General features: G+C 38.8%; 1 protein-coding gene and 1 pseudogene across 2 annotated transcripts; one reads left to right on the forward strand and one right to left on the reverse strand.

The window, feature by feature from the left end:
• Positions 1-2,310: 2,310 nt before the first annotated feature.
• Positions 2,311-11,398, forward strand: LOC106871469 (uncharacterized). The gene is made up of 2 exons (XM_014917944.3): positions 2,311-2,492; positions 10,199-11,398. Exon 2 carries the CDS (start codon positions 10,328-10,330, stop codon positions 11,255-11,257), a length of 930 nt encoding a protein of 309 aa, XP_014773430.2. The 5' UTR covers positions 2,311-2,492; positions 10,199-10,327; the 3' UTR covers positions 11,258-11,398.
• Positions 2,677-4,464, reverse strand: LOC106871465 (caspase-3 pseudogene; annotated as a pseudogene). The gene has a single exon (XR_016242223.1). The product of XR_016242223.1 is annotated as a caspase-3 pseudogene (transcript).
• Positions 11,399-14,274: the final 2,876 nt, after the last annotated feature.

Consider the following 14,274-nt stretch of genomic DNA (forward strand, 5'->3'; position numbering starts at 1 on the left):
AGGCTAGCACGTGGAGCAGTCAGAAAACAGCGATGTTACGAGAAAGACGTGTTCTGATCAGGAGCGATTGTGTACTCCACTGCGGTCGGCAAGGTAAGGTCCAACGTTTCATTCTGTCCTTTTGCTTCTTGTTGTCTTCTTCCTCCATCTCACCACAAGCTATTTCGGCCGCTGTGCTTGGTTGGGTGACGACAGTCCTCACCAATGAGCGGAGGGTGCGAACCAAAGGGGCTGCGGAGATGCTGGTAAAGCACCGATTGAGAATATTGCGGGAGCTAACCGTTGAGTTCGATCTGGAGCTGAGCGTAATTTTTGTGCCTTCCGAAAAGAACAGGGCAGACGTCCTAACCAGGGTAAAGTGAGCTTGGTTGCAAGTGCCAGAGGATGCGGAGCAGGCTGTGGCTGCAGTATGCTGTCTGAGTGACTCGGAGTTGAGGAGACTGCATACCATGCATCACATGGGAGTGGACAGGACATTGTTCCTCGCCAGGAAAGTTGACTCCGATGTAACGAGGCGGAGCGTGCAGAGAGTGGTTAGCAGCTGTGACAGCCTTGAGGATGGGGTCCTTTGCTACCTTCAAAGGTATTAGCTCCCTGAATTTTAACAACCTATCCTCACTGTGGATACTAGTTTTTCGGCGATCTTTTGAGACCAGTCCGAAATATCGGCCTTTTCCATAAAAAGTGTCTTCGGTGATCTTTACCAAAGATTGGCCTTTTCCGTAAAAAGTGTTGGAGGGAAACGACGTCGTAAAAGCGAAAGAGATACAGAGAGCGCGATTTCTTTTGAAGGGTTTAGGGTTAGGGTTACAGTTAGGCTTTGGGTTAGGGAATTCCGTCCCTAACCATAACCCTAACCCTAACACCTTAGTGAAGATCGTGCGGGTGTTACGGAAAAGGCCGATCTTTGGTAAAGATCGCCAAAGACACTTTTTACGGAAAAGGCCAATATTTCAGACTAGTATGGTAGCAATAAAAAAGACAGAGGAGATAGCTGGTCAGAGTTCATTAGTGATTAAATACCAATCAAACAAGTGGTCCAGGACGAAATATTTATGTTGCTCTGAAGAGAAGGTTCAGTTTTGGTGATCCTGTCCAAGATATGCTGGAAAATATTATCTAGAAATTTTGAGGTTAGATTAGTAAAGGTCACCAATATGAACCAATGTAAAAGTTATGGGGGGATAGAATAACTATAACCTAATATATATAGAAGACCAATATATAATTCAAAGCAGCTTTTAAGCTGCTGATCAGTAAATGTCTTCCTTATATTTTTCCATAAATTTTGTTTTTATGTTTCCTAACTCCAATCTTTGTCAAATCTATCATTCAACACACTTTCTAACTCCATTTGGATTCTCTTTCTTTTTACGGACTCTCAAAATCCCCTGTCAGTCTTTTCGTCCACCTACTACTACTTATCTCGGATCTTTGGGGTTTGACGGGCAACATTTGTTTTCTTAACGAAACACTTTCAAACTTGGGACACTGGTAAATTGTGTCATATAAAACTTCTTCTCTTAACCTTCTTAACAAAAAATTGTACATCGCAAGTTATTTCATGTTAAAGTTGTCGTATTTCTGTAATTTCAACCAATCACTGACGTCTATTCAGCTGAATACAGTTACTGCTGTTCGGTGTCAAGTGTGTTATTCCCTGTTTAATTATATCATTAATCCCTAGTAAGGGTTTAGGGTTTTAGGGTTAGGGTTCAGGTTTTAGGGTTAGGGTTGGGGTTAGGGTTATGGTTATGAGTTAGAGTTAAGGTTATGGCAAAAATAATCATAACCCTAACCGTAATCCTAAAACTAACCCTAACTCTAAAACCCAAACCCTAACCCTAAAACCTTAAAGCTAAAACCAGTACAAACGCACGAACGATGTCATAAATAAGAGTAACACGGGTAGTTGTTGTTGACAAACAACGGGACTAATTTTATTCAAGGGAAAAGATCCCATGACACCGTTACGGCATTAATTGTTTTCACCGCAATAGACGTCAGTGATTGGTTGAAATTACCGAAATACAACAATTTTTTACATAAAATAACTTCGAATACATTTTTTTTTATGTTCTATACCACAAAATATACAAATATTCGAAGTTTGAAAGTGTTTCGGCACCAAAAACACTACAAAAAAAATGTTGCCCGTCAAACCCCAAAGATCCCTTATCTCATTAAGATGTCGAACCCCTTTCAATTTCAATTATTTAATAAACTTAATGTCACTTAGTTTGGGGTACGTTTCTATCAGAGGTTAAACAACAGGAAACTGTGTATCACTCTCTAGTCATTCGAGGTAAGTTCTTTCTCGTGCACTCAATGATATTTACGCTGTGTTGCATTCGCCAAATTTTATAAACATTGCAGTTGTAACATTTACTTACTCTCTCTTAATAATAACGAATTATCTCCTGTAATTTACTTACAAGATTATTTATTAAGCAAAAGGAGAAGAAAATAGTGATATCCTGTGAGAAATATTTGTAAGTTCTGTTCTGTTTAACTAACATCTTTTAAGTATATTATGTCAGGATCATTGATACATTTTAATAAATAAGGGGGGGGGGGAAAGGTTCAGATTACATATAGTCCATCTCTACCGAGAATAGATTTAAAAACAGCTATAAAACAACAATACATATAGTTATTACATAATTAGACAACGTATAAAATTATGAATTTTATTTTTATTTTATCAGAATATTTAATAATTTTAAAGAAACTGGTTGCCAGCAACACAAATTTAGCAAATGTTCTTAGCAGAAATTAAGATGGATAAGTATAAATTTCAAGTATTTTACATACTCACACACACACACACATTTATTTATGCCTTTATTGGCCATATTTCTTTTTCATCCGCAGATCTGTCATTATTATTCGTTGATTTCTGTAAATTTGGTGTAAAACAACTTGATGTGAATATATATATATTGTGTGTGTGTGTATATGTATATGTATAAATTAAAACAATAAGGTAAAGAAATTAGATATTGATTAATATCAATTTAATACCATGGAACTAGTACATTGAAAGAATCAGGAAATTCAGAAAAATTATACGAGATCTCAAAGGATTACTGTATATGTATATATAAAGGAAACCACTAGGTGGACGGCTGTGCCTTCAAAAGTAACAGAGTGATTCAAAGTTGGAAAGTTTCGTGTGTTGTCACTTATCAAACACGAAGCTCTCGGACCCTGAATAACTGTTACCTCTGCTAAATATAAATAAAAATATACATATACTTCGTATTTTCACAGCCTTATGGCTGAAACGTATAACAAGATAACAGAGTGTGCGTGTACACGAGGAGAGAAAGAAGACAAAATAATTTACTTGTAAAAGTATAATTCTTTCGTTAACATGCTTGCTATGCAAGGAACCTGTTTCTTTTTATTCAACCGGTCATCACCGTTTATAGACTCATATTCATAGGCAACCTTACGATTTACCAAAATCATTAATTGCTGCAGTTCAAGTCGGTCTCCGTGTTTTCTTAAAATGTGAGCTAACGACTGAATAAACCAGGATCCAATCGTATTACGTGTATAGGAGTAAAATCCAGGGACAGTGGAATAAGCCAGAAGCACGTCTGCCCAAAGTGGTACTTTGTGAGATGTGACATTTTGATATTCGACTCTGACATCGCCGCCATCGTGCATAATTTCACCACTGTCCCGTTTCTTTCCCCGACAGGCTTGTATGAAGAATAGTTTTGGCTTACCTATTAGACCTGGGCATTTTTCAGGAAACAACGGCTCCATTAATTCGTCAAGTTTTACTTTGCCATCAATACCAAATATCTCGTTATTGTCTTCACCGTGACTCAATATAACACAAACGAAACAATTATGGTTCCTATGGTCCATCATAGATATTTCCAAAAAGATTTCTTTCATGCTTTCCACTGATAAATTCTTGCGGTCCATCACCTTAAAATGCAATGACTCCAATGTCTCTGTAATTGCCGATGCATCTTTATCGGATCCTTCTCGTCCAGACATTTTAGTCGATTTGTCAAACTTTACGTTATTTATTATTAAAGCCAGATTCTTTTTATTACGATCCATGTCATATCTGGTATTTACAGATTCGCCAATTTCCTCAACAGACACCATTTCAACATCTTCAGGTTGTGAATCGGGGTTTCTCTATTTAAAAAATATGTTGTAGTCCATGGTTGACCTGAACGTGTATGAAGAAGTAGAAACGAGTCAGAACAATAAACCGCGCGGAAAATTAATAAAAATATCGCTGGTTTTTCCCTTTGTTCTGCACAGAAACAGCGGGTAAACAGACTCCTTCACTTATTTCAAGGTAATATGGATATTCACAGCATAAGAGAATATATATATATTATTCACTATACGGCTTAATGATAAATAAAGTAAAAGTAATGTAAGATACGAAGATCGACGACTTCAGTACAAGAGAACGAGGTTCTGTAACGATACGTCACTTCCGCTTAATTTCCCGGTAATTTTCAAAGAACATAACTTACAAAGTTATTTTTCCCAAGTTAAAAAACGTAATGTGTAAAGAGAGAAAGTAACTACTAAACAAAATAGGCGCAGGAGTGGCTGTGTGGTAAGTAGCTTGTTTAACCAACCATAAGGTTCCAGGTTTAGCCCCACTGCGTGGCACCTTGGGTAAGTGTCTTCTATCAATGTCTCTTGTCGGTGGATTTCATAGCCGGAATCTGAAAGAAACCTGTCATATATATATATATATATATATATATATATATATATATATATATATAAGAAGAAGAAGAAGTAGAAACTTATTTTAAAATGTCTGAAACAAATTCAGTAAATGGCAAAAAAGGCTTGGGAACATCAGGGGAACAGGTCTGGCCCGGCAGGTGTCCCAGTGTATCACAGGCTGGACCCGGTCGTCATCCTGCCACTGTGGTCAAATAGTCCTCAAGAAAAAGTAAAAATAAACATCGTTTGAATTTTGGCTGTTGGAATGTGCGCACACTTCTTGATGATAATTTCACGAAGAGGCCAGAAAGGCGTACTGCACTTATTGCATGTGAGCTAAAGAAATATTCCCTTAATATAGTTGCTCTCTCTGAAACTCGTCTCTCTGGTGAGGGTCAAGTAATGGAATCTGCTTATGGATATACTATCTTCTGGAAAGGCCTACCTAAGGGTCAACGTAGAGAATCTGGTGTTGGGTTTGCTCTCAAGAATACACTAGTGTCCTCCATTGCAGAGCTTCCAAGTGGTATATCTGACCGGATCATGTCATGCCGTATCAAACTGACAAAAGGTAGGTTTCTTACCGTTGTCAGTATTTATGCACCAACAATGTCCCATTCTGAGGAAACTGTGGGACAGTTTTATGACAATCTAGCAAGATTATTGAGGAAAGTACCAATTTCTGATAAGCTGGTCATTTTGGGAGATTTCAATGCAAGAGTTGGAAGGGACTATGTTTCATGGCCTGTTTTAGGTCGACATGGGATTGGAAAATGCAATAGAAATGGAGTAGCTCTTTTGACGTTTTGTACTGAGAATGATCTGGTTGTCACCAACACTCTGTTTAAGCAGAAAAATAAATATAAAGCCACCTGGATGCACCCAAGATCTAAGCACTGGCATCTCATAGATTATATTTTGATTAGGAAATGTGATATGAAAGACGTTTCTAGCGTTCGGGTCATGAGAGGGGCAGAGAGCTGGACTGACCATCATCTACTGCGTGGCAAAATAGATTTTTCGATAAAACCTAAAAACCGACAGTCTGGTCCTAAGATACCCAAAAAGTTAAACGTTGCAAACTTTAAATTATCAAGCAACTTGCAAAGATTCCACGACGCTATAGAAAGTATTAATCTTGACCCAAACAATTTATGGGAAGATTTCAAAACAAAAGTATTTCAGGCTGCAAGTTCGTCAGTGGGATTTAAATCTCATAAATCCAGAGATTGGTTCTCAGATAGATCAGCAGAAATTCATGATCTACTTTTAGAAAAACAAAACTTAGGCAATACACTGCTCTCTCAGTCATTGAATCCCAACTCAAATGAAACTTACAGAAAGCTGAAAAGGAGGGTGCAAACTGCTCTAAGGAAAATTAAACAGGAATGGTGGAATGATAGGGCAAAAGGGGCACAAGAAGCAGCTGATAGAAATGATGCCAGTTGTTTGTATTCTTATGTTAGGGAGGTATATGGTCCAAAATCTTCTTCAGTAGCTCCAGTGAGAACAGAAGATGGATGTTTTCTTCTGACTGACACCGCTTCTATTCATAAGCGTTGGGTAGAACATTTCTCTGCACTTTTGAATAGACCATCATCCGTTAATATGAGGACGATAGAAAAAATTGAACAACTTCCAGTTATAGAAGAGATGGCATCTGAACCAACTCTAAATGACATTTATTTAGCTATGAATAAGCTGAATAACAACAAGTCTCCAGGATCTGATGGAATCTGTGCAGAAGTCTTGAAATATGGGGGTGACAAAATGATGGAACTCTTAAATATTTTAATTTGTCACTGTTGGAGAAGTGAGAAAGTGCCTCAAGACTGGATTGATGCCATTCTTGTCTCCTTATATAAATCGGGGCCAAAGGATCTGTGTGGTAATTTTCGTGGGATTTCCCTTTTGTCTGTGGTTGGAAAGGTGCTCGCCCGCATTTTGTTAGAACGTTTAAATACCTTTATAGTTCCAAGTATGGTGTCTGAGTCTCAGTGTGGTTTTCGTTCCTCCAGGGGCACAGCTGATTGTATCTTTACTGTCAGACAATTACAGGAGAAGTGCATTGAACAGAATCTTGCTCTGTACCATTGCTTTGTTGATTTGAGCAAAGCATTCGATACTGTTAATCGAAGTGCTCTGTGGCTAATTCTGGGGAAAATTGGTTGCCCAGAAAAGTTTATAAACATGGTCAAGGCTTTGCATCAGGATATGAGAGCTAGGGTTAATTTTGGTGGTAGGCTTTCTGAATCTTTTGCTGTGGAAAATGGAGTAAAGCAGGGAAACCTTGATGCACCCACCCTCTTTGCAATATACTTTGCCGTTGTGGTGTCACATTCCTTTCAAAACTCTGAGGAGGGTATCTACATAAAATATCGAACAACAGGGAATGTTTTTAATTTGACCCGACTGAAGTTTAAAACGAAGGTTTTTACTTCACTTATTAGGGAACTTTTGTATGCTGACGATTGCGATCTGGTTAGTCATTCTGAATCAGGTCTGCAATCCCTTGTATCTGCATTTGATGCAGCTTGTGATGATTTTGGCCTGACCATCAATCTGAAAAAACAGTTGTAATGTATCAACCTGCGTATGGTGCTGTTTGTAACCTCCCTAAAATTTTTGTTAAGGGAAAGTTACTTGAGGTTGTCAATTCATTTGTCTACCTGGGAAGCTCTGTTCAAGATGATGGAAATCTTGATACGGAAATACACCTGCGAATTCAAAGGGCAGCAAAAGCATTTGGTGGCTTGGAGTCACGCGTCTGGCGCCAGCGACATATAAATAACAATACAAAGCTAGCTCTTTACAAATCATTTGTCTTAACATCCCTATTGTATTCCTGTGAAACTTGGACCTGTTATGAAAGGCATTTTAAAATGTTAGAAAAATTCCACCAAAAATGCCTTCGTCATATTTTAAGAATTAAATGGAATTCTTTTACTCCAAACACAGATATCCTTGCATCTGCAGGCATCCCCTCAATTAAAGCCATGATTTTGAGGAACCAATTGAGATGGTGTGGCCATATTGTTCGAATGGCAGATGAACGCATGCCGAAACAGCTGTTTTATGGTGAGCTTGCAGAGGGGAAACGTTATCGGCATAAACCTAAAAAAAGGTTTAAGGATGGCATAAGAACTGCTATGAAGTCAATTGGAATGGCGCCAAAAGATATAGAAGTCCTCGCTTCAGATCGAGTTGGATGGCGAACAAGGGTGTGGAGTGGAGTGAAAGCATTTGAAGAGGCCAGGATGATGCAAGCAGGGCTCAAGAGACATTTAAGGAAAAATGTAAAGACTGAGAAGGTGAATGACAAGGACCTTTTTGTGTGCACAGTCTGTGACAGACCATGTCTGTCCTTGGCTGGCCTCAAATCTCACCTGCGAACCCATGGAAAACAAACCTCATCCAGCTATTCTGATTATATGTCTGTGCACACGTTTGAATGTGGTGTGTGCCAGAGGGTTTGCAAATCCAATGGGGGTCTTAAAAGACATGTTAGGATCCACAATGAGCAGAACTTACTTGCAGGTATTGGTAGTGCAAATCAGAGGTGCAATCTGTGTGGGTGTTTTTTCAAAACACTGTCTGGTTTAAAAAGCCACATCAGACGCCATGAAAGGGCTAAGGTGTAGGTGCAGGAGGTGGTCAAACTCTGTTTAAGGAGTAGACAACCACCATATATATATATATATATATGTGTGTGTGTGTGTGTGTGTATTTGTATGTCCGTGTTTGTCTCCCATACCATCGCTTGACAACCGATGTGAGTGTGTCTACGTCCCTGTAAATTAGCGGTTCAGCATAGACACCGATGGAATAAGTATTAGGCTTACAAAGAATAATAAGTTCTGGGGTCGATCTGTTCGGCTAAAAAGAGGCGGTGCTCCAGCATAGCCGCAGTAAAATGACTGAAACAAGTAAAAAAAGTAAAAGAATGAAATGGTAGAGATGGAGTATATGTAATCTGGGTATACCCCCCCTTTTAAATTTTGTTTTTTTTTTACGGAATCCCACGTTTTAGGCTATGGAGATTCCGATTCTGAAAAAAAAAATTTTTTAAATCTCAATTTGGAAATTTCGCCCCCCCCCCCCCCCCTTTTTCGGAAATTTTCAAGAAATTTTTTTTTTTATATATATACGTAAAAACACACGTAGATTATGATTGTTAAAAAAAGTCGTTTGAAAAATTTCAATTCAACCCCCCCCCCCAAACAGGCTATTTACATGCTAGAAATAACAGCCAAATCTCATAAAAATGCGATAAAATAAAACAAAGGAAATTTTCAAGAAATTTTTTTTTTATATATATATATATATATATATATGCGTAAAAACACGTAAATTATGATTGTTACCCCCCCCCCCAAACAGGCTATTTACATGCTAGAAATAACAGCCAAATCTCATAAAAAGGCGATAAAATAAAACAAGAAATGTGTAATCAATCTACTCACCTTTCTGCAGAGATTTCTTTCAGAGTAATTTCCTAATTTCGTCGATAAGTTTGTTCGGGGAAGCCGCGCTGATGGAGTTTAGGGAGGATAAACTTCCGCAATGTGTTCGATAAATGTATAGAAATTCTCAAAGCTTTTCTTCGCAGTAAATCCATACATTTCTCGATACATTGACTCATGAACGCGGGACCATTTCATGTCACCCGATGATCCAGTCACATATTTCAGCCGTCTTTTGATTCGGGACCAGTAGCCCTCAATATGGTTCGTACAAGCGCCAGTTTCAGGGTCGACGAAATTTGTTGAATGGTTCACCGTCCTGTGAATATAACCCAGCTGTTCTAAATTCCTGTAGCTGACCCATTTGTCGGTATGTACTACAGTACCCGGTAACACATTCTCAATAATTACTGCCTCAAGTGTTGCTGCGCTTCGATCAGGAACACGTTGAAGAAACCCTTTCTTCACTGTGATGTCATAACATCCAACAACCCACGTTTGATGGCTTACTCTCCCGACGTGGTTTTTCCTTTTAAAGAGCAAACTCTCGTCTATTTCTACTTCGTGACCTGGACCACCGAGCGGAGCTTTGTCCAGAAGCATCTTCCCCGAACACACTTCTCTACAAAACTCATACCACTGGATTGTGGTTTTGTTATCGACTCCAGTTGTTATATTACTGCAGGAAATTTCTCTGAAAGAAATTTTTGCAGAAAGGTGAGTAGATTGATTACATATTTCTTTCGTTATGTTATCGCAGTTTTGTGAGATTTGGCTGTTATTTCTAGCATGTGGATAGCCTCCTTAAAGGCCAAGGCCGTAGAATTGGGAGGGGAGGGTGTTGGGTTTTGGGATTACTCCAATGAATTGACTGTAAGGTAATTGCTTCTTGTTTTTTTCTCTCTGTAAATATGTGTCTTTTTGTTAATCTAACTTGTAGTATTTATGGTCAGATATCTTCTCTCCAATAATTTTCATGCTTATACTTCATTGTCCCTTATATCTTTCTATTTCAGATAAGAATATTTCACTGAAAATGATCAACATGTTTATCAACTTTTGAAGACTAAAACTAATTCATTCATCAAACTGATGCCAACCTGTTTTTTATAACTCAAGTTTGGATAGATGTGGAACACAAAGTTATGAATAAGAAAGCAAGGCTTGAGTATATTGATTCATCTACCCAGACACAGGAAAATGCAAAAGAGAAATCCTACCCTCGTGATATATGCAGAAAATCATTAACAACAAGAAAGAATTTGATTCAACATAAATTAAATCACTCAGTCTCCAAGCTGTACCACTGTGAAGTTTGTGGTAAAAAGTTTACTACAAATTGTTCCTTGTCTCTCCACAAACATATTCATACAGGAGAGAAACCACACTGTTGTGATATCTGTGGTAAAACATTTTCTCAAAATAGTAATTTATCTTCCCACAAACGTATACATACAGGTGAGAAACCATATCACTGTGATGTCTGTGGTAAATCATTCTCTGTAAATGGTAGTTTATCTTATCACAAACGTATACACACAGGGGAGAAACCATATCATTGTGATATCTGTGGTAAAACATTCTCTCTGAATGGTAGTTTATCTTATCACAAACGTATACACACGGGAGAGTACCCATATCATTGTGATATCTGTGGTAAATCATTTTCCCGGAGTGGTGGTTTGTCTTACCACAAACTCGTTCACACTGGCGAGAAACCATACCACTGTGATATCTGTGGTCAAATGTTCTCTCACAGTGGCAGTTTGTCTTCTCACAAACGTATTCACACAGGAGAGAAACCATATCACTGTGATATCTGTGGTAGAACATTTTCGCAGAATGGTAGCTTGATATCTCACAGGCGGATCCACACTGGAGAGAACCCGTATTATTGTGATATTTGTGGTAAAACATTTTCTCAGAGTGGTGGCTTGTCTTACCATAAACTTGTTCATACAGGGAAAAAACCATACTGCTGTGATGTCTGTGGGAAATCATTTTCTCAAAATTGTAATTTATCTTCTCACAAACGTATCCACACTCGTGGGAAAGCTTGCTATGATGGCCTATGAACAGTATGAAATGATAATAAAGTTAAAATGCAATATGAAGTGGTGACTTTTTGATCTGTAACAACTGCTACCTGAAGTAAATTGTGAAAAAAGAAACATTTTATGGAATAAAATATGGTTTTACATGCTGTTGTAGATTTACAGTGCATTACTATTTATATTATTAACCCTGCTTAGTTAAAGAAGTTCTATACATGTGAGTGTTGGGTGGTGGTATGTAACAGGTGAACATATGTATGTACATGCAGAGTTTTGTGGCATCTTGGGCAAGTGTCTTCTACTATAGCCTCAAGCCAACCAAAACCTTGTGAGTGGATTTGGTAGACAGAAACTGAAAGAAGCCCATCGTGTGTATGTATGTATTGTGATGGCACCTGTGCCCAGCGTCGCCTTTCTGGCACTTGTGCCCGTGGCATGTGTAAGGATTTTCGAGCGAGATCGTTGCCAGTGCTCCTGGACTGGCTCTTCTGCGGGTGGCACATAAAATACACCATTTTGAGCGTGGCTGTTGCTAGTACCGCCTGATTGGCCTTCGTGCGGGTGACACGTAAAAACATCCACTACACTCTCTGAGTGGTTGGCGTTAGGAAGGGCATCCAGCTGTAGAAAATCTGCCAAATCAGATTGGAGCCTGGTGTAGCCATCTGGTTTCACCAGTCCTCAGTCAAATCGTCCAACCCATGCTAGCTTGGAAAGCGGACGTTAAACGATGATGATGATGATGATATATATATATACACACACAGGTGTGTATGTATGTGAGTGTTTGTGTCTCCCTGCCATCACTTAACAACCAATGCTGGTGTGTTTATGTCTCTGTGACTTAGTGGTTTGGCAAAAGAGACTGATAGAATAATTACTAGGCATATAAAGAATAAGTCCTGGAATCGATTTCTTTGACAAAACCCCTTTAAGGTGGTGTTCCAGCATGGCCACAGTCAAATAACTGAAACAAAAGACTGTATGTGTAGGTGTATATAAAAGGTGAATATATAATTGTACCTGTACAGTTCTATATATGTGTGTGTAGATATGTAAAAGATGTATATTCTACATTTATATACATGTAGAGTTCTAAATGTGTAGGTGTGTAAAAGGTGGATGTATATGTATGTACATGTACAATTGTATATGGGTGTATGTAGAAAGTGGGTACATGTATTTACATGCAGAGTTCTAGGTATGTATAAAGTGGATTTATGTTTGTACATGAACAATTATACGTCTTTAAAAGGTGGGTATCTTTTTTCAGTCATTACATGTTGGGGCACCGCCTTGAAGAATTTTTAGTCAAATGAATTGACCCCCCAGTATTTTTATTTTTTCAACCTGGACATATTCTGTCAGTCTCTATTGTTGAACCACTAAGTTACAGGGATGCAAACACACCAACACTGGTTGTCAAGCAGTGGAGGGGACACACACACACACATATATATATATATACAACGGACTTCTTCTATCTACTAAATCCACTCAGAAGGCTATAGTAGAGGACACTCGCCCAAGCTGCAATGCAGTGGGACTGAACCCGGAACCATGTGGTTGGGAAGCAAGCTTCTTACCACATCCATGTTTGCGCCAGTTATATGTATTTATATATCTATTTATCTATATTTCTTTTTGTTTTTGTTCTTTAGCTACACAAATTTTAAAATCTAGAATAACAGTTTATAATTAATATTTGCAAATCTGTTGTGTACTGATAACAAATCCAGTTGTGTTTTAGGCCATTTCTACAGTGATCATGGGGGAAATTATCTAAATACTAACAAATGATATATTTGAAATTGACCAAATAAAGTTGATAAAAATAGAGATTGTCATTAACCATAACTTATATCAGGTAAACAATGTTGCAGGAGAATAAAATGCTAGCATTTGAGACCAAAAATGTGAAATATAAAATTCAGCAATAGGTTGGGTGTGAATTTAGTTTGCCTGGGTATTAAAAGATATGTGCGGGTGTAGGTAAGAAAAATGACTTTGTATACTTCTCTTATGTGAATTGATAATGCCTATTATTGCAGATAATATCAGTAAGAAACAAAATAAAATTATCTGGTATGGACATGTAGCAAGAATGGATGAGGATGAGGATAGCTGTGTGAAAAAGTGCTACACCCTAACAGTTGAGGGAACCTGTGGAAGAGGTAGACCCAGAAAGACCTGGGATGAGGTGGTGAAGCATTACCTTTGAACTTTAGGCCTCACCGAGGCAATGACCAGTGACCAGGACCTTTGGAAATATGCAGTACGTGAGAAGACCCGACAAGGCAAGTGAGAGCATAATCTGTGACTTCTGCCAGAAGGGTAGCCAGCTCACTAATTCGTATCTTTACTTAATCGGACACTAAAAACCCTGCTTGCGAAGACCTGTTGAGGCAAGTGAATTTGGAATTTGAAAACGAAATTGAACCGAATCCAACGACTGGCACCCATGCCAACCTCTCCTTCATTGGACACTAAACTCAGCTTGCGAAGACCTGTTGGGACAAGTGAAATCATAATTGAACCATACTTGATGACTGGCACCTGCGCCAGTGGAGCACTAACAGCACTGTCGAGCGTCTTCATTGCCAGAGCAGCTGCCTAGCTTCCGTGCTAGTGGCCCGTAAATAGCACCATTTGAGCATAATCGTTACCAGCTTTGCCTTCTAGCACTTGTGCTGGTGGCACCTTAGAAAATCATTCGAGTGAGATCGTTGCCTGTGCCTCTGGACTGGCTCCTATGCAGGGGGCATGTAAAAAACACCTTTTTGAGCGTGGCAGTTGCCAGTACCGTGTGACTGGCCCTCATGCCAGTGGCACGTAAACGCACCCACTACACTCTCGGAGTGGTTGGCGATAGGAAGGGCATCCAGCTGTAGAAACTCCGCCAGATCAGATTGGAGCCTGGTGCAGCCTTCTGGCTTGCCAGTCCTCAGTCAAATCGTCCAACCCATGCTAGCATGGAAAGTGGACGTTAAACGATGATGATGATGATGATATATATATATATATATATGTATATACAT

This window comes from Octopus bimaculoides, chromosome 6 (assembly GCF_046866305.1).
Source record: "Octopus bimaculoides isolate indiv1 chromosome 6, ASM4686630v1, whole genome shotgun sequence".
Taxonomy (NCBI): domain Eukaryota; kingdom Metazoa; phylum Mollusca; class Cephalopoda; order Octopoda; family Octopodidae; genus Octopus; species Octopus bimaculoides.